At 44.7% G+C, this 21122-nt stretch overlaps 1 protein-coding gene across 3 annotated transcripts in view; it reads right to left on the bottom strand.

Moving 5' to 3' along the window:
• BAIAP2L2 (BAR/IMD domain containing adaptor protein 2 like 2) overlaps positions 1-21122 on the bottom strand; it is a 218273-nt gene that overhangs the window by 59762 nt on the left and 137389 nt on the right. For all 3 annotated transcript variants that reach the window (XM_082264876.1, XM_082264877.1, XM_082264878.1), the window contains one exon: positions 813-929. In XM_082264876.1, the coding sequence (XP_082121002.1) occupies positions 813-929 (117 nt within the window). The remainder of the gene's footprint in view (positions 1-812; positions 930-21122) is intronic.

The following is a 21122-nucleotide window of genomic DNA, read 5'->3' as shown; positions in this document are numbered from 1 at the left end:
ATGAAAGACATAAAAATAAAAAAAAACTACAGTTTAGAGCAAGGTTTATCAACCAGCGTTTCACGGGAGGTTGCTAGGGGTTCCTTGAGCAAACAGCAATTTCTGCCTGTCAGATAAGTTACCACTGATACCGTTGATCTTCCCATTCTTCCCACTGACCATCACACTAACGTGTCATTAGTGGGAGATATAGTAATTTTTATCAGGGGTTTCCTGAGACCAGAAATGTATTTCAAGGGTTCCTCTGTGTTAAAGAGGTGATGTGGTTTAGAGAGACATCAATCTAATTAAATAGATATGTTTACAGTAGGAAACACACATTGGAAGAATGAAAGGTCGGCAACCATTTTTGCATAATTAGAAATCGGGTCTAAAAATTCTGTTTTATGATCCTGGCATGGACACATTGCAGCTGGCCCGCAGATATGTTAACCAGCTCCATAGAGAAGGCTTCCGATTCACATGTCATGCAAATTGGATGCAGTTTATAATGCATCCGATTCGCATATATGTGAATCGAGCCTAAAGGTGCATTGACCAAAAGCAATAAAGCAGAAATTATTTTAATTCAGAAATCAGCCTTTTAATTGGATCTATTTTTAAGAAATCTTTTTATTTACCTACTATGTTGCTAGGTACTGTGTATATAATTTTAGACTACTTTTTTTTTGCTAGTTCAAATGGTGGTTTCAGTTATTTCTATATGACTGATCTAAAAGCGCAAGAAACAAAGTATGCTTTATTCTGAGATCAAATATGTATCAGTTTATTCTGAAGAATGATAAATATGTATTTTGCATTCTGTCCTTTACCTTCATATTTTGTAAGTTTCGATCCCTTTGCCTCTCCATCTTCCAAACTTCTGACATGCACTTGTCAAGATTGCTTGCCCTCTGGCGATACTCCATTTCATATCGATTTTGGCTGTCCTATTGAGAAACAGAAACTAGAAGTAAAATACTTTGTAATTTTTGATATTTTATTCATTTTGCTAATGGAATTTTAAACAAATAAATATATAAAAATAATAAAGGTTTTACATGGAACCCTTGTGGCACTTTCCTGCCAAACGGTCATATACATAGTTAATCACACCATTTTTGTAGGTCGGTAACTGCTTATCTGTCTTTAACACAGTAATGGAAAATAAATTCTGAGCGAACCATTTAAAATAAGTCCACTATTTTCTTTTAATTATAGGTTTGAGAAGGATCCTTCTTTATCTTTGCTGAGCGCAAATGCGGGAGAGGTCAGCAAAGTAAAATTACGGCATAAGGTATAGGTGGAGCTCAAGGCATAACACAGATATGTAGTGCAGTTTCAATTTCAGCCAGAATGAAAAGTAGAAGATCTTACTTGCTACCTTACAGGCCAGAGGGTGAAAAAGTGATGATGATTGTCCTAGTTCTTTTCTTAGATGAAAAGCTGACCCATGTGGCTATCTTTGGCACTCTCTTGCCACCCGTACTTTTGGTGTTTGTAAACCTCTGGCATTAAATATGAACAAAGCATATCCCTCTAGAGTATGTTCTTTGTCCAAATCACTGAGTCTTTTTTCTGTCTGCAGTCTCATTCCTCTACCATCTGCATCAGTCAGTTCTGACAAGTTTTCCTGACACCAAGAGGTAAAAGGGAAGGGAGCTACAGCACACAGCTTGTGACTGACAGCCTCAGCTCTGTTCCTTTATGCTGTGCATAGGAGGTGTGTCCCCTTCCTCCAATCAGATTTCTCTGAGCCTTTCAGAGTATAACTTTAGCTCCCCATCCCTGCTTTCTGAATGCTCATACAAGCTGTATAAATTCTGCACTTTGAACAGCTCTGGGTAAGAGAGTGTTGCAGATAAACATGTACAATTTTGTTTGTGTATCACCCGAGGCTAGTCATTTCACTGGGAATATGTAAGGGTGTACTACCACTTTAAAGGTGAACCCTTCTTTTATGTTAATTTTCATACATACGAAAATAAAACCTATGTGGCTCACATCCAAAGGTAAAAAAGCAATAAATCATATGAAAAGAGCTTTCAAAAAATATAAAAGTGAAGGAAACTGTATCATCATTTAAATGTTACAAAGAATATAACAGAATATGTAAAAAGTAAATGAAGGATGCAAAAATTCAAAACGAACGACAGATTGAAAAAGATAGTAGGACAAACCTTCAAAAATGTGTTAAATACGGTATATTAATAGTACAAAAGTTTAGGTCTAAGCATGTAGGCCCTTTACAAGATAATTTGGAGTAGGTGACTGAGGATAAAGAGAAGGCATATTTATTAAATACTTTCTTCAGCTCTGTTTATATAAGAGAGCATGGGGGACCACATGTCCATAATGGGGATGGTATTGACACAGCCCCAAATGAACCACAATGGCTCAAAATTGATACGATCCAGAAATATTTAGACAGCATAAAGGTGAATAAAGCACCTGGAGGGATGGCATATACCCACAGATCCTAAAAGAATTGAGCTCTGTCATTTCAAAGCCATTGCTTCTCATTTTTAGGGACTCTTTAATGACTCAAATAGTACCGCTGGATTGGCATAGGGCCAAATTTTGTGCCTATATTCAAAAAGGGATCAACATCTTTACCAAGTAACTATAGACCTGTTTGTTTGATTTCTATAGTTGAGAAGATACTGGAGAGTTTTAATAAAAGACCACATAGATGAGCTCTTGCTGAAAAACATTTTTTTAAGTAACAGACAGCATGAATTCATGAAAGACAGACGTTGTCAGACAAATCTGACTTCTTTTCATGAGGAGGTTAGTAAAACCTTTGATAGAGGCTTTGGACGTAGTATATTTAGATTTTGCCAAAGCGTTTGACACAAATGAGGTTTATGCTGATAAATGTATAGTTATGCACTTGGGGGCTAAAAATATGCATGCATCATACATACTAAGAGGAGAACAGCTGGGGAAGTCAATGATGGAGAAGTTTAATAATGTCATGCAATGCCAAGCCGTCGTTTCCAAAGCGAGCAAAATCCTTTCTTGTATTAAGAGAAAAATGGACTTCAGAGAGAGAGATATAATTTCGTCCCTGTGCAAATCATTAGGAAGGCCTCATCTGGGGGGTGGGAAATAGAGGAAAGATATAAAGTAAGTGAGGATATTTAAAATGTATTAGGGTTCATTCTATTTTGTTATTAATATAAAAAAAAAAAAAGGAAGACCTCATCTGGAATATGCAGTTCAGTTTTGGGCACATAAAAAGGATATCGGGGAACTGGAAAAAGTGCAGAGAAGTTCGACCAAACTGATAAGAGTCATGGAGGAGCTTAGCTAGGAGGAAAGATTACAGGAACTGAATTTATTCTCTCTTGAGAAGGGGGGGGATATGATCAACATGCTCACTAGATTGCTTTAAAAAAGGCCTGGATTTTTTCCTGGGTGTACTTAATCTAGGGAATATCCGATTGCCTCTCAGGGGATCAGGAAGGAATTTTGTTCCCCTGCTGTAGCAAATTGGATCATGCTTTGCTGGGGGGTTTTCGCCTTCCCCTGGATCAACTGCAGGTATAGGATTGTATATATGGGATTGTATGGTTGAGTTTTCATTACTGTTGTTTTGTTTTTTATTGGTTGAGCCAGATGGACTTGTGTCTTTTTTCAACCTGACTAACTATGTAACTATGATCTGAAAAAAAGATTTGTTGCTCTACATAAAGATGGCCTATGCTATAAGAAGATTGCCAACACTCTGAAACGGAGCTACAGCACGGTGGTAAAGACCATACAATGGTTTACCAGGACAGATTCCACTCAGAACAGGCCTCTCCATGGTCGACCAAAGAAGTTGAGTGCACATGCTCAGCATCATAGCCAGAGGTTGTCTTTGGGAAATAGACGTATGAGTGCTGCCAGCATTGCTGCAGAGGTTAAAGGGGTGGAGGGTCAGTCTGTCAGTGCTCCGACCATACACCGCACACTGCATCAAATTGGTTTGCATGGCTGTCGTCCCAAAAGAAAGCCTCTTCTAAAGATGATGCACAAGAAAGCCTGCAAACTGTTTACTGAAGACAAGAAGACTAAGGACATGGATTACTGGAACTATATCCTGTGGTCTGATGAGACCAAGACAAATTTACTTGGTTCAAATGGTGTCAGTCATGTGAGGTGACAAGTGTGTTTTGCCTACAGTCAAGCATGGTGGTGGGAGTGTCATGGTCTGGGGCTTCATGAGTTCTGCAGGCACTGGGGAGCTACAGTTCATTGAGGGAACCTTGAATGCCAACATGTACTGTGACATACTGAAGCAGATCCCCTCCTCTCCCTTCGGAGACTGGGCCGCAGGACAGTATTCCAACATGATAACGACCCCAAACACACCTCCAAGGCGACCACTGCCTTGGTAAAGAAACTGAGGGTAAAGGTGATGGACTGGCCAAGCATGTCTCCAGACCTAAACCCTATTGAGCATCTGTGGGGTATCGCTAAAAATGGAAGGTGGAGGAGCGCAAGGTATCTAACATCCACCAGCTCTGTGATGTCGTCATGGAGGAGTGGAAGAGGACTCCAGTGGCAACCTGTGAAGCAGTAATGGAGCCACTGGAGTCCTCTTCCACTGGAGCAGTAATGTCACTGGTACCCCCAAAAGTGTCAAAAATGTCAGTCAAGGGTCCGATCTGTCCGCCGCAATGTCACAGTACCGCAAAAAAAATCGCAGATCGCTGCCATTACTCGTTAAAAAAAAAACACCAAAAATGACAAAAATCTTTCCCTTTGTTAGTAAACGCGATAACTTTTGCGCAAACCAATCAAAATATGCTTTTTGCGATTTTTTTTACCAAACATATGTAGCGTAAAACAATTTGGCCGAAAATGTTAAAAAATTTTGATTTTTACATTTTTTTGGGGGGGAATTTCATATAAAAAAAAGTGAAAAAATTGTTATTTTTGCAAAAATTACGCTCTTTTTTTGTTTATAGCGCATGATCAAAAAATCGCACAGGTGATCAAATACCACCAAAAGAAAGCTCTGTTTGTGGGAAAAAAAGGACGTGAAATTCGTTTAGGTACAGCGTCGCACGACCGCGCAATTGTCCGTTAAAGTCACGCAGTAAAAAATCACAAAAAACCCCCTGGTCAGGAAGGGGGTAAAATCTTCCAGGGCTTAAGTGGTTAAGTTAATACTTTGTAGCACCACCTTTGCTGCGATTATAGCTGTAAGTTACTTGGGGTATGTCTCTATCAGTTTTGCACATCGAGAGACGGAAATTTTTGCCCATTCCTCCTTGCAAAACAGCTCAAGCTTAGTGAGGTTGGATGGAGAGCGTTTGTGAACAGCAGTTTTCAGTTCTTTCCACAGATTCTGGATTGGATTCAGGTCTGGACTTTGACTTGGCCATTCTAACACCTGGATATGTTTATTTGTGAACCATTCCATTGTAGATTTTGCTTTATATTTTGGATCATTGTCTTGTTGGAAGACAAATCTCCGTCCCAGTCTCAGGTCTTTTGCAGACTCCATCAGGTTTTCTTCCAGAATGGTCCTGTATTTGGCTCCATCCATCTTCCCATCAATTTTAACCATCTTCCCTGTCCCTGCTGGAGAAAAGCAGGCCCAAACCATGATGCTGCCACCACCATGTTTGACAGTGGGGATGGTGTGTTCAGGGTGATGAGCTGTGTTGCTTTTACGCCAAATATAACGTTTTGCATTGTTGCCAAAAAGTTTGATTTTGGTTTCATCTGACCAGAGCACCTTCTTCCATATGTTTGGTGTGTCTCCCAGGTGGCTTGTGGCAAACTTTAAACAACACTTTTTATGGAAATCTTTAAGAAATGGCTTTCTTCTTGCCACTCTTCCATAAAGGCCAGATTTGTGCAGTATACGACTGATTGTTTTCCTATGGACAGTCTCCCACCTCAGCTGTAGATCTCTGGAGTTCATCCAGAGTGATCATGGGCCTCTTGGCTGCATCTCTGATCAGTCTTTTCATTGTATGAGCTGAAAGTTTAGAGGGATAGCCAGGTCTTCGTAGATTTGCAGTGGTCTGATACTCATTCCATTTCTATTATCGCTTGCAGAGTGCTCCTTGGGATTTTTTTTTTGTTAACAAAGTTTGAAATATCCAATAAATTTTGTTCCACTTCATGATTGTGTCCCACTTGTTATTGATTCTTCACAAAAAATTACAGGTTTAGATCTTTATGTTTAAAGCCTGAAATGTGGCAAAAGGTCGCAAAGTTCAAGGGGGCCCGAATACTTTCGCAAGGCACTGTATATGTGAATTATAATTATATTACGCCATCATTAAATCTGTATATATATGTAAGAATAAATGTGCCATCATGCATTTGACCACTTTACCAGCTATGTGTCCAAAACCTTTTCCTTTTAAATTTTAGATTCAGGGATGGGGGCTTATGACTATAGTATGTCATGGCCCTCATTTAAAGTCCCAAAACCCCTCCTATATCCACTTTGCTATAGCAGAATACATATTCCTGGCTGGCCATTCCTACCCATAGAGTTCAAATTTAAAGAAGAACTCCAGAATACAGCTAACTTTGCATCTCCAGATCCCTTTTCATGTTTAATTTACCTGTATCAATTAGCACAATTTCAATCCCAAACACAACTATATTATGAAAGGTAAAGGGGGTGGGATAGGCCCATTTCATCTTCTAGGTGAAACAGGCATCTACTACCTATCATATTTGTATTAAATAAAAAGGTAATCTCTTGCTGGACAATAATATACAAATTTCCAGAATGTACCCTGTTGGTATGTGAAGATATTATTACATGAAAAAACTGTATCTAAGGGACTGGCAGCTGCATGATCATAATGACTGTGACATCCCATCGGCCACTCCTCAGACCTCTTGATTGGTCAGATCACTTCTGTCAACACCCTCCTCAGCAACAACGACAGAGAGACTGCCTCAGTAGTCTGGAGCTTTCCTTTACCATCAAACAAAGAACATCCACCAAGATTTGTTTTTAAAGGAGTTGTAAAGTCAGGAAGGTTTTTTATCTTAATTAAGATTAAGATAAAAAGCTTTCTGTGTGTACCAGCTTACCCAGCACCTCTAATTCTTACCTGTACCCCCTCTCTGTCCAGCGATGTCCAAGAGTCCCTCAGTCATCCTGGGACTCTCCCTCCTGATTGGCTGAGATACAGCCGTGGCACCATTGGCTCCCACGGCTGTCAATCAAAGTCAGTGAGCCATTCAGGAGAGAGAGGGGGCTGGGCCGAACGGCAGCTCCATGTCTGAATGGACACACGGAGCTGCAGCTCGCCTGGGTGCCCTAATAGCAAACTTCTTGCTGTGGGGGCACTCAATAGGAGGGAGGAGCCAGGAGAAGCAACGAGGGACCTGAGAAGAGGAGGATCTGGGCTGCTCTGTGTGAAACCAACTGCACAGAGGAGGTAAGTAGAACATGTTTGTTTTTTATTTTTTTTAAAACGAGACTTTACAATCAGCTTAAGAGAGCCAACACATCCATCTTATGCCCATTTACTTGACTTTGCTGAACTCACAGAACCCAGGACTTTGTTAAAGCGGAGTTCCACCCTCAGAATCATTTTTTAAACAAAAATAGCCCATTAATATTAATACATCTCGCTTGACAAAACCGCTATTTGTATATTTATGAGTTGAAAAGTGTATTTGTTTAGTAAAAATCCTACTTTTAATATTGCTGCCTGTGCGTTGCCATCTTTACTAAGGGCATCTGAAGCCGCAGTGTAAGACTTAGTGACCTTCTTCCTGCTTGCTGTTCCTTCTGGCTACCCAGAATGCAGCAGGTAAACCCGCACATGGGCAGTACTATGCTTCAGGCATAGTACAGGTTGCTATAGAGACGTCGGCTGAGGAGGAAGTTGCCGCCCTCTATATCCCTTCCCCGCCTCCAGGAAGACACAAGTGCAGGAGACAGAAAGAGAGAAAGAGTCAGACATAGAGACACACACAATGCAAACTATTTTTTTTTGTAAGGAAAAATGGATTTTTGTAAAATCTTACCGTAAAATCCTTTTCTCTTAGCTCATTGACAGACGTAGTCCTCGGTGATACACCACCTTCGGGTTATGTTGCCTCCACAGGAGCAGGACTAGACAGGAAATTAAAAAGCTCTGGCCACACCCCAGGGGCAGTCCCAGAGGGTATATCCTCTCTCTCTCTGCCTCAGCAAATCAGTTATGTGAAAAAGCAGTCTTTAGAGATTTTAACCCAACTCAAAAAACAGAGGGGCGGGGACTACGTCTGTCAATGAGCTAAGAGAAAAGGATTTTACGGTAAGATTTTACAAAAATCCATTTTTCTCTAGCGCTCATTGACAGACGTAGTCCTCGGTGATACACCACCTTCGGGACGTCCCAGAGCAGTATCACAACTGAGGGGTGGGAAAATGGAAATCAAATCCCAATCTAGAAGGCCCAACCGGTGCCAACTAGAAGTTTACAATGCTCATCCTTAATGATGAGACTCAACAAAAAAAGAGAAAAAAATTTTTTTTTTTTTTTTCAAACAGAAAAAACCCTCGAGGTAGACCACCGGTCTCCTCAAATTGCGGCCTGCAAAACCTTGCGGCCAAATGAGGCATCCGCCGATGCCGTCACATCAATTTTATAGAACTTTGTAAAGGTATGTACCGACGACCAGGTGGCCGCCTTACATACCTGGACCACTGACGCCTGATGGCGAAAGGCCCAGGAAGTACTGAGCGCTCGAGTGGAGTGCGCCCTAACAGGGAACGGAGGACTCTGACCCTTAATAGAATAAGCCTGTACCACCGTCTGTCTAATCCATTTGGCAATGGTCACGGCAGATGCAGGCAAACCCTTTCTGGGGCCATCCGTGATCACAAAAAGTGAATCCGTCTTACGGAATGATTCCGTAGCTTTCAGGTATACCCTGATTGCCCGAACCACATCTAAGGAATGCAACGCATGTTCCCGATGATGCTTAGGCTGAGGACACAAGGAAGGTAGTACAATATCTTCATTCAGATGAAAATCTGAAACCACCTTGGGAAGAAAAGATGGCTTAGGATTAAGTACTACCTTATCCCTATGAATCACTAGGTATGGTGACTGGCATGATAATGCAGCCAGTTCTGACACCCTGCGAGCAGAAGTAATAGCCACCAAGAAGGCCACCTTCTGGGATAAAGTAAGCAAGGGAATCTCCCTGATGTTTTCAAAGGGAGGTTTCTGTAGAACCGACAAAACCAAATTAAGATCCCAAGGCGGTAAGGGCGCGCGGACTGGAGGAGCCAGGTGCCGCACCCCCTGGATGAAATTCCGCACCAAGGATTTGGTAGCTAAAGGCTTCTGAAAGAAGATTGCTAATGCTGAAACTTGACCCTTGATGGTGCTCAAGGCTAGCTTCTGCTCAACCCCTTGTTGCAAAAAGGCCAATATTCGAGACACCGAATAGGTACGTGGAGGAAATCCTAAAGATTCGCACCACGCAATATAAGTTTTCCATGTGTGATAATAGACTTTGCTGGAAGTCGCTTTCCTTGCTTTAATAAGGGTAGGAATGACTGAAGCTGACAAACCTCTGTCCTTCAGTACTTGGGTCTCAATGGCCAGGCCATTAAACCCAGCGACTGTAAAGCATGATGGTAAATTGGTCCTTGAGACCACAGACACTCCCTGAGACGAAGTTCCCACGGAACGTGTACGACTAACATGTCCAAGTCGGCCAGGCCGGCTTGAGGAGGCCAGCCTAGAATTTCTAGGACCACTGGCGCTGATTGAATCTGAACCAGGCGTCCCTAGAGGTATCTGGCCCCGACCATCCGAGAAAGTCTGGTCGTTTTCTGTTCCCCCACATTTATCAGATACCTGATAGTTATCAGGAAGGGTGATCTTTTCTGGTTGAACCTCAGGGACCGAAGTCACCCGACTAGAGGCTACTTGGCCTATCTGGTCAACCAGATCCGATTCCTGTGAGGTATCGGGACTAATCTTGGGAAAAGGTAAAGGAAAAGATCTATTCAGGGAACGGTAACTACCGCTTCCTGTAGTACTTAAATGTTGGAAGGGAAGAATCGCACCGGTAGTAGTGGTTGATGCTCGATCTAATGTCCTGAATACCGGTGAAAACGTCCCCCCACCCTGAACCGGGTGGGGGCGCACCTTCAGGCTGTGTACTCCTTTGCTTCGGGTTTGGCTGGGTTGGTCCCCTTCTTGAACCCTCCTGGAGGAGTCTTGCCTTTCCCGCTAGTACCAGCCGGGCGCCCTTTATGGGCGGTAAAGAAAGGTCCTCGCTTGTTGCGAGGTCCCTTAGCTTTAGCAGCCTGTGGCAAAAAAGTGCTCTTGCCCCCAGTGGCATCCTTAATGATTTCATCTAGGTTGGCCCCAAATAGACGATTCCCCTGAAAGGGGAGATTTGTCAAGGTCTTTTTGGAACCTAGGTCAGCTGACCAGCATTTTAACCACAGCACACGTCTGAGGATCACCGTTGTCTTAGATGCATGCCCTAATAAGGGAGTAGTGTCCAAGGCTGCGTCACAGATAAACTGTAGCCCTTGTATAATCTGTTCCATCAAATCAGATGTCTCCTGGGGAATATCTTTTCCCCTAAGATCTTGGCGTACCATTTTCGCCCATTCCGTAAGTGTCTGGGAAACTAGACCAATAACAATTACTGGTCTAAAAGCTGACCCTATCAGAGAGAAGATGGTGCGGGACTCTGCTTCCATCTTTCGATCCACCGGATGCTTAAAGGACGAAGTGTCCTCCACTGGAATAACCGTGGCTTTATTCAGCCTGGAAATAGGCGGATCCACGACTGGTGGTACCGTCCATTTCTTAATGATGGATTCCTCAAACGGATAGCGTCTAGCAATACGCTTGGAAATAGTAAAGGTACGTTTAGAATGCTCCCATTCTCCTTTAATCTGATTACCGAAACATTTAGGTACAGGAAAAGCCTTCATCGTCTTGATGGGCTTATTAGTACCAAAAGGAATCTCTGTTTCAGTTGCCTCTGCCGGTAAAGCCTCAAGTTTTAAGGTTTCCTGCACTGCCACAACTAGTGCGTCCACCAATGCTTCTTCCTGAATAATAGCAGGAGAAGAAGCGTCCTCCTCACTGTCTGAGGGGGCTTTACCTGGGATAACAGCCCTTGCAGAGGAACCTGCAATTGCCGTGACCACCTCTGAATCTGAGTCAGAGGTGTCAGATGGTATAGGGGTAGGCGGGGGTCGCTTCCTTGACCCCCGTCCCTGACAGGCCGCCTCCACCCGAGCCACCATAGACTCCAAAATTGCTGTAAATGACTCTATACTCTGTGCACCGGCGGGTCCCGTGGCCCCCTCGAGGGAAACAGGTGGGGGAATATGTGTGGCAGGGTCCATGATAATTCCAGTTACTTCCTGGATAATATAATTCAAAAATAAAACTTTTTTTTTTTTTTTTTTTTTTTTTCGACCCCCAGCGCCACAAAAGCCCCTTAGTGTTACCTGCTAGGGATCCCCATCGATCGAGAAAGAGAGAGAGATAGACCCCCAGGCTCACCACTTGATGCTCAGAGTTTAACTGCAACAGGTTACAGCGCTGTCTTGACAAACAGGAAGTCTTTTGGCTGGCTGCCCAGGAAAAAAGGAGGCGGCTCCGCCCCTCTGTACGCCTTCCGGCGCCTCCCCCAAGCTCCACGAGGTGTTTGGATCACCTCAAACATGGCCGCCCCCATGCTGGAGACACGAGGCTACGCCAAAATGGCGGCTCGTGCGATCCAGCAAAAAAAAAATGGCGGCGGCCCGTACTGAATAGCGGTGTGCTGCAGGGCACACAACACTCTCTCTGCATGGGGATATGGCGTGGTTGGCGGTACCGGCCCTGGCGGACCGCATGGCCGTTCGGGAGGCCTGCTAATAGCTGGAGATCTGATTAGGAAGGCAGTCTACATGTCCGTGGCTTCTGACTGGTAGGTAGCTTATTCTTAACCCATAAGATTCCCAGAATGCCACAGATTACATCTTTAAAACATGTATACAATTAGATTGTTAGCTCCCAAACCAAGCCTCCTGGCTTTTTGCACACATAAAATCACACACCAAAGTAGGAGGATCTGTGTCATGTTGTAGGATAGAAAGGGACTCTATCTTACCATACAGAGAGGGGCCCGCGTTCACCACAAAACCCGTCAGGGGGAAAGGGGGAACATACTACTCACCATACCGGAACCAGGCGGGCACCAACTCCTGACAGTACCCCTCTCCACCGGGGCGGGAGGGCTGTCGACCGATACGGACGCCGTGACTCATGGTCTTTGGCGTTTCAGCGAGACGTTTAACTCGCGTGGACAGTCCTTTAATGGGACTTTGTCGCGGCCGACCCAGCGCGGAGCTATGGCCTGCACGCGCTCGTAGGCTGAACTGGGGTGACCACCGGATCTCAACATCCAGCCCGTCGCCCAGTTCAGCTTTCTTGCTTGAAGATCTCACAGGAACACTGGAGAAAAAAAAAAGCTGTCTAAAAAATCCTTTAAGAAAAAAATTCTTGCCAGGACCTAAGATCCCAGCAAGGTATCTAGGTCCTTACTCCTAACTAGACAGAAAATAACTGATTTGCTGAGGCAGAGAGAGAGAGGATATACCCTCTGGGACTGCCCCTGGGGTGTGGCCAGAGCTTTTTAATTTCCTGTCTAGTCCTGCTCCTGTGGAGGCAACATAACCCGAAGGTGGTGTATCACCGAGGACTACGTCTGTCAATGAGCGCTAGAGAAATACCGTTTTTCTTCTTTATTCATCCGCACTTCCGGGTCCGGCCGCCTATAGGCGCTTACGTCACTCTGCGATTCGCAAGCGCTCCTGGGATAGCGGCGTCATGTATCCCAGCAGCCCTTGCAAATCGCCTGACGACATTTTGCGTTTTTTACAGACAAGCATCCTGTGGAATAATGCATGTACGGGACAGAACGGATTATTCTTATGGGAGATTCATAGTGAGAAATGGCAGAATATTATCTGATTACAGAACAGTCACATTAAAGGGGCACCTCTCACCGCATGGGGACACTGATGTAAAGGAGAACTCTCATGGGGACACTGATGTAATATATAAATAATAAAGGAGAACTCTGACTGGAATATTAAAGGGGAACTCTGACTGGAACATTAAAGGGGAACTCTGACTGGAACATTAAAGGGGAACTCTGACCTGAATAATAAAAGGGAGCTCTGACCTCAATAATAAAGGGGAACTCTGACTGGAAATTAAAGGGGAAATCTGACCGGAAAAAATAAAGGGGAACTCTGACTGGAATATTAAAGGGGAACTCTGACCGGGACACATAAAGGGGTACTCTGACCGGGACACATAAAGGGATACTCTGGCTGGGACACTAGATGTAAAGGAGGACTCTGGCGGGGACACAGATGTAAAGGAGGACTCTGATAGGGACACACTAGATGTAAAGGGGCACTCTGATGGGGACATGGATGTAAAGGAGGACTCTAATAGGGACACACTAGATGAAAAGGGGCACTCTGATGGGGACATGGATGTAAAGCAGGACTCTGCTAGGGACACACTAGATGTAAAGGGGCACTCTGATGGGGACATGAATGTAAAGGAGGACTCTGATAGGAACACACTAGATGTAAAAGGGCACTCTGATGGGGACATGGATGTAAAGGAGGACTCTGATAGGGACACACTAGATGTAAAGGGGCACTCTGATGGGGACATGGATGTAAAGGAGGACTCTGATAGGGACACACTAGATGTAAAGGGGAACTCTGATGGGGACACAGCTGTAAAGAAGGACTCTGATAGGGACACACTAGATATAAAGGAGCACTCTGACGTCAGAGTCCTCCTTTACATCAGTGTCCCTGTCAGAGTGCCCCTTTACATCAGTGTCCCTGTCAGAGTACCCCTTTACATCAGTGTCCCGCTCAGAGTTCCCCTTTATTATTCCAGACAGCGTTCCCCTTTATTTTTTCTGGCCAGAGTTCCCTTTTAATATTCCATTCAGAGTTCCCCTTTAACCACCTCCCTACCGGCCCATAGTATATATACGTCCTGAGTTTAAAGCTAAATACCGGTGTTATGGCAGCAGATAGCTGCCATAACCCTGGTATTTTTTTAAACTGCAGGCGATCGGCTTTCCGATAAGGGTGGTCCCAGCGGCGGATTCGCCGCGAGATCACCCTCCGGGATGGCGGAAGGGGTGCACCCCCCCCTCCCGCCACGTCCCGGTCCTTTTCCCCGCTTACCGGACCCGCCGGCAGCGGGGAAAGCGATCGGGTCCCGGATCCTCACAGACAGGATGTCGAGTGAGGGCAAGCCTGCCCTCACTCGACTCTATTGTCTTGGAGGACCGGAGCGACGGCAAACGTCGTTGCCGAGCAACCGGCTTAAAGGTCCCTTTTTTTTTTTGTCATTTTTTTTTTTTCCTTTCTATCTTTATTAGTATACTTGTGAGATCTGAGGACTTTTTGACCCCAGATCTCACAAAAAAGAGGTCCTGTCGTGCCTATTTCTATTACAAGGAATGTTTACATTCCTTGTATTAGAAATAAAAATGATCAATTTTTTTTTTTTTTTAAAACGGTGTAAAAATAAAAAATAATAAATAAAATAAATAGTAAAAAAAAAAAAATTAAAGTGTCCTGTCCCCGTTAGCTCGTGCGCAGAAGCGAACGCACACGGAAACCCCGCCCACATATGTAAACGGTGTTCAAACCACACATGTGAGGTATTGCCGTGATCGTTAGAGCGAGAGCAATAATTTGAGCCCTAGACCTCCTCTGTAACTCTAAGATGGCAACCTGTAGAAATTTTTAAAGTGTCGCCTATGGGGTTTTTTAAGTACCAAAGTTCGTCGCCATTCCGTGAGCGTGCGCAATTTTGAAGCATGACATGTTGGGTATCTATTTACTCGGCGTAACATTATCTTTCACATTATGGAAAAAAATTGGGCTAACTTTACTGGATTCTTATTTTTTAATTAAAAAAAGTGATTTTTTTCCAAAAAAATTGCGTTTGGAAGACCGCTGCGCAAATACGGTGTGATAAAAAATATTACAATAATCTCCATTTTATTCTCTAAGGTCTCTGCTAAAAAAATATATATAATGTTTGGGGGTTCTAAGTAGTTTTCTAGCAAAACAACTGATTTTAGCTTATAAACACCAAATGTCAAAAATAGGCCTAGTGGGCAAGTGGTTAAAATTCCAGTCAAAGTTCCCCTTTAATATTCCAGTCAGAGTTCCTCTTTAATGTTCCAGTCAGCGTTCCCCTTTAATATTCCAGTCAGAGTTCCTCTTTAATGTTCCAGTCAGCGTTCCCCTTTAACCACTTGCCGACTGCCTAACGATGATTTACATGGCAGTCAGCCTTTCACAGGCAAAGCGACGTAGGTCTACACCGCTAGCCTGTGAGGGTCTAGGGAGCGAGCGCGCGGCGCTGGAGGCACGCTCCCGCTCGCTCACAGACCCCCCGCGCGAGTGACCGGAGGACCCGATGTCCGCCGGTCACTAACGATCGTCGGTTACAGCGGGAGAAAGGCAGGCGTCTAATGTAAACAAAGCCGCCTGTCATTTTCCCCTGTGTAACAGCACAGATCATGCTATGTAGGACCGTAGATCTGTGCTGTTACACACACAGCCACATCCAATCACAGTAAGAATCACACCCCTAGGGACACACTTAACCCCTCCCTCTCAAATAAAGTTAACCCCTTCCCTGCCAGTGTCATTTTTACAGTAACAGTGCATATGTATAGCTCTGATTACTGTAGTAATGTCACTGGTAACCCCAAAAGTGTCAAAAATGTCAGTCAAGGGTCCGATCTGTCCGCCGCAATGTCGCAGTCCCACAAAATAAATCGCAGATCGCAGCCATTACTCATTAAAAAAACAATACAAAATGACAAAAATCTTTCCCTTAGTTAGTAAACGCAATAACTTTTGCGCAAACCAATCAAAATACGCTTTTTGCGATTTTTTTTTACCAAACATATGTAGCATAAAACAAATTGGCCTAAAATATTAAAAAATTTAGATTTTTACATTTTTTGGGGGGAATTTCATATAAAAAATTTGAAAAATATTGTTATTTTTGCAAAATTGTCACTTTTTTTTGTTTATAGCGCATGATCAAAAAATCGCACAGGTGATCAAATACCACCAAAAGAAAGCTCTGTTTGTGGGAAAAAAAGGACGTCAATTTCATTTGGGTACAGCATCGCATGACCGTTACAATTGTCCGTTACATTCACGCAGTGCCGAATCGCAAAATAGGCCCTGGTCAGGAAGGGGGTAAAATCTTCCGGGGCTTAAGTGGTTAATGTTCCAGTCAGCGTTCCCCTTTAATGTTCCAGTCAGCGTTCCCCTTTAATGTTCCAGTCAGAGTTCCCCTTTAATGTTCCAGTCAGCGTTCCCCTTTAATGTTCCAGTCAGCGTTCCCCTTTAATGTTCCAGCCAGCGTTCCCCTTTAATGTTCCTGTCAGAGTTCCCCTTTAATGTTCCCGTCAGAGTTCCCCTTTAATGTTCCCGTCAGAGTTCCCCTTTAATGTTCCAGTCAGCGTTCCCCTTTAATGTTCCAGTCAGAGTTCCCCTTTAATGTTCCAGTCAGCGTTCCCCTTTAATGTTCCAGTCAGCGTTCCCCTTTAATGTTCTAGTCAGCGTTCCACTTTAATGTTCCAGTCAGCGTTCCCCTTTAATATTCATATATTACATCCGTGTCCCCATGAGAGTTCTCTTTTACATCAGTGTCCCCGTGCGGTGAGAGTGCCCCTTTAATGTGCCCGTACAGCGATAGTGCAGATAGTGCAGAGAGCGAGGTAGAATCTGGCATTAGATTCTGTCTCCTCCACTCTGTCTATCGTCGGATAATGCATCCGACAGACTGCCCCACCTCGCCTCCGCCCAGCATCCGCCCCGCCTCCGCCCCACCTCCTCTCAGTGAGATTTACAGGATGTAATGCTTTCAGTCACTGAGAGGAGGCGGGGCAGAGGCGGGGCGGAGCACAGACTGAATGCAATACATCCCTGAGAGCTGGAAGTCACACGAGATTTCATCACTAGGCGCATTGCAAGGGCTGCTGGGATACTTGTCCCAGGAGCCCTTTCGAATCGCTAAGTGACGTAATCGCCGAAAGCAGGAGGACCCGGTAGTGCAGATTAATAAAGAAGATAAAAGGTATTTCCTTAAAAAAAAAAAAAATAGTTTACATTGCCAAAAGCATATTTGAAGGGGATTACATACAGCTCAACTTGTAAAAATGGGTGGAACTCTACTTTAAAGCGGAGTTCCGGGCACAAAATCTGTATTTTTTTTTTGTGCCCCTCCGCTAGCTACACATAACCTGAAAAGGAATTGGATAGTTATATTTTTTTTTTTTGTACACTCACCTTGTAATAGAAGATCGTAAATACTCACCTCAGGGTACTTCCTCCTCCAGCGCCGAGGCTCACCCCGTCACTTCCTGCCTCGCGATGATTCCTGGGAGCTGAACGTCATCGCTCCCAGGAATCAATGCGACGGCATCGGCCCCGCTCGTCACTTCCGGGCGACGCCGCATTCCCCTGCTAAACAGCTTCTGGGCATGCCCAGAAGCTGTGGAGGAATGCGGTGCCGCACCGGAAGCGACGAGAGGGGCCGGTGCGGCGCATTCTGGGAGAAGAAGACGCGAAGAAGACACCGAAGAGGACCGCGCCGGCTTCAGCTGCCCACAAGAGAGATGGGAACGCTGTGGAAGAAATTTTCAAAGTAAGTATTTCTTCTTGCAGGTAAGTGCGAACCGCGACAGATCAGAGGCTAGCCATTGTGGAATGTGCTAGCCCTGACTGTCTCGGGGGTATGTTCATCAAAAAATGAGATCTGTGCCCGGAACTCCGCTTTAATTATCACTCTTAAAGTGATACTAAAGTCTTGTTTTTGTTTTTTCTTTAAAAATAACAAGTATTGTATACTTACCTGCTCTGTGTAATGGTTTTGCACAGAGCAGCCTGGATCCACCTCTTCTAGGGTCATTCGCTGGCGCTTCCTGCCCCTCCCTCCTGTTGAGTGCCACCACAGCAAGCAGCTTGCTATAGAGGCACCTGAGCCAAGGTGCAGCTCCCTGTATCTATTCAGACATGGAGCAGCAGTTTGGCCCTGCCCCCTCTCTCTCCTGATTGGTTAAAAGACTTTGATTGACAGCAGTGGGAGCCAATGACGATACAGCTGTGTCTCAGCCAATCAAGAGGGAGAACCCAGAATGGCTAAGGGACTCGTGCATATCGCTGGTTCGAGAGGGGGCTCAGATAAGTATTAGGGGGGCTGCTGAACACTGAAGATTTTTTATCTTAGTGCAAAGAACTCCCAAACAGGGAACTCTTTTGAAGTCTATGGGAGCCGAACATGAGAAATCAAAAGTGCCAATTTTTTTTTAGGAGCAGTGATTTTAAAGATAATAAAAATAAGAAATTCCATTAAATATAGTGCCTGGAGGGTCCTCTTAGTCTACCTGTAAAGTGGCAAATCTGTAGCATATATAGAACATGCTGCTGCAAAAAAATGACATTTCTAAAGAAAAAAAAACAAGTCAAATCACATTTAAATTGAATCGCAGTTGCAATTGCCGGCAACCGGCTATTGAAAAAAAAAAAAGAAAGAAAAAAAAAACTGTGTGGGGTCCCCCTCCTCCTGAACCATACCAGGCCACATGCCCCTAACTTTGGGCTGTGATTGTGGGGAGAGACAGTTTTTGAGAATTCCTTTATTAACCACTTTAGCCTCGGAGGATTTGGCTGCTCAATGACCAGGCCCTATTTTGCGATTCGGCACTGCATGAATTTAACTGACAATTGCGCGGTCATGCGATGCTGTACCCAAACGAAATTGACGTCCTTTTTTCCCCACAAACAGAGCTTTCTTTTGGTGATATTTGATCACCTGTGCAATTTTTATTTTTTGCGCTATAAAAAAAAAAGAGCGACAATTTTGAAAAAATAGCAATATTTTTCACATTTTTTTTATACTAAATTCTCAAAAAAAATGTAAAAATCTAGATTTTTTAAAATTTTAGGCCAATTTGTTTTCTGCTACATGTTTTTAGTAAAGAAAAATCGCAATAAGCATATTTTGATTGGTTTGCGCAAAAAGTTATTGCATTTACTAACTACGGGATTTACGTCATTTTTATTGTTTTTTTTTTTTACTAGTAATGGCGGCCATCTGCGATTTTCTTTGCAGGACTGCGACATTTCGGCAGACAGATCGGATCCCTAACACTTTTGGGGGTACAAGTGACATTACTACATTAATCAGTGCTAAAAATATGCACTGTTACTGTAAAAATGACACTGGCAGGGACGGGGTTAACTGTACTGGTGATCAAGGGGTTAAATGTATCCCTAGGGGCGTGATTCTAACTGTGGAGGGGCGTGGCTTGTGAAGTAATCACATAGACATGCGATCCTATATAGCAGGATCACATAGCCTCTGTGATCACTTCAGGGAGAATGACAGATGGCTGTGTTCACATCAGCCGTCTGTCCTTCTCTCTCTGCTGCGGGAGATTGCGAGTGGCCGGCGGCCATCGGGGGGGGGGGGCAGATTCTGGGGGCCCTCTTATTGAAGGGGGTTTCCAGATTCCGATAAGCCCCCAACCCGTATACCCCCTCAACAACAGCCCAGGGTTGTGGGGAAGAGACCCTTGTCCCCATCAACATGGGGACAAGGTGCTTTGGGGCAGGGGGCAGACCCCCCCCCGTCCCAAAGCACCCCCCCTGTGTAGAGGGCATGGGGCCTGGTATGGTTCAAGAGGGGGGGGGTGCTCGCTCGCCCCCCCTTTCTTGACCTTCCAGGCTGCATGCTTGGATAAGGGTCTGATATGGATTTTGGGGGGGAGACCCCACGCCATTTTTTTTACCGGCAAATGTTTTTTTTTTATTCAGCTGTCAGCAGGGAAGCCCATTGACAGCTGATAAATCATTGGTTGTTAAGGACCGGCTTCCCGGCCCCACTCCTTAACAACCAGCTTTTACTGCGCCCTGATTGGGCAAAGCGCTGTGAATTGCAGGGCGGTGGGCGGGGTGAACACCTGCCAAACACCCTGCAAATCTGGGTGTTCCCCGAAGGGGGCGAACAGCCAATCTTCGGCCCAAACTCATGCTTGGACCAACCTTAATAAACAATATTCTTACATGGTTAACATTATCCCAAATGCACTAAACTAGAACTTAAAGACTCACTGGCTCTTGAAAGAGTGCTACTATATTGTAAATCACTAAATATTCCTGTTTGTCACCACAGTGTGTATTACAGAAATTTATAAAAAGTCATAATCATTATGGTGATGGTTGATCTTACCGAAAAATATCTGGTGGCAGTTTAACAGGCTAACATTGTGGTTAACTAATTCTAGTTGGCACTTAAATTGTGGTATTCCAAGCTGGAAAATGTTTGAGCAGCATGAGGCTGAGGATGTCATTTTCACAGCTTGGTGAAAGTGCAGTGTGAGTTTGACCAGTCGTTTGTCACTTGTTGGTGAAGGTGGGTAGGGTCAGACACCATGTTTACCAGAGGTAGTACCCTACAAATGAAGCAAGGATTTTTGTCTACATAGGTAAAAGTACATTTTGGCGCCCCACCCACACACACATTCTCCCATCCTCTAGCCTCCCCATGCTGGTACTGTGAGCCAATTCCCCCACCACAGTTCTCCTGCCCACCCACATCTTCCAGATATCCCATAGTGGTACTGCTAACCCACCCCCCCCCCCACTCTAGCCGCCCCACACTGGTACTGCTGTAGCCCCCCATCCCTTTGGCCCCCCGCCACCCCTCACTGCTACTGCTGTATCCCCGCCCCATCCTCCAGCCACCCCAGGCTGGTTCTGCTAGCCCACCTCCACCGTTCTCCTACCACCCCACGCTGGTACTGCTAACCCACGCCCTGTCTTCCAGCCACCCCACGCTGGTACTGCTAGCCCATTCTTACCCCCCTGATCCAGCCACCCCACACTGATACAGCTGCAGCCCCCACCACCTGGCCTCCAGTCACCCCACACTGCTACTGCTGTACACGCCCACCCCACCCTCTGTCCTCCAGCCACCGTATGCTGGTACTGCTGTCCTTGGGGTTCCAGGACTGAGCTCTGCTTCATGGGACAGGAGAGAGAAGCCAGCCAAGGATATGGTGTGCGGAATGTG

This window comes from Pelophylax lessonae, assembly GCF_965119305.1.
Source record: "Pelophylax lessonae genome assembly, chromosome: 8".
NCBI classification, from domain to species: domain Eukaryota; kingdom Metazoa; phylum Chordata; class Amphibia; order Anura; family Ranidae; genus Pelophylax; species Pelophylax lessonae.
The sequence above is the reverse complement of the archived record's forward strand: the minus strand, read 5'-3'. Positions and strand labels throughout refer to the sequence as shown.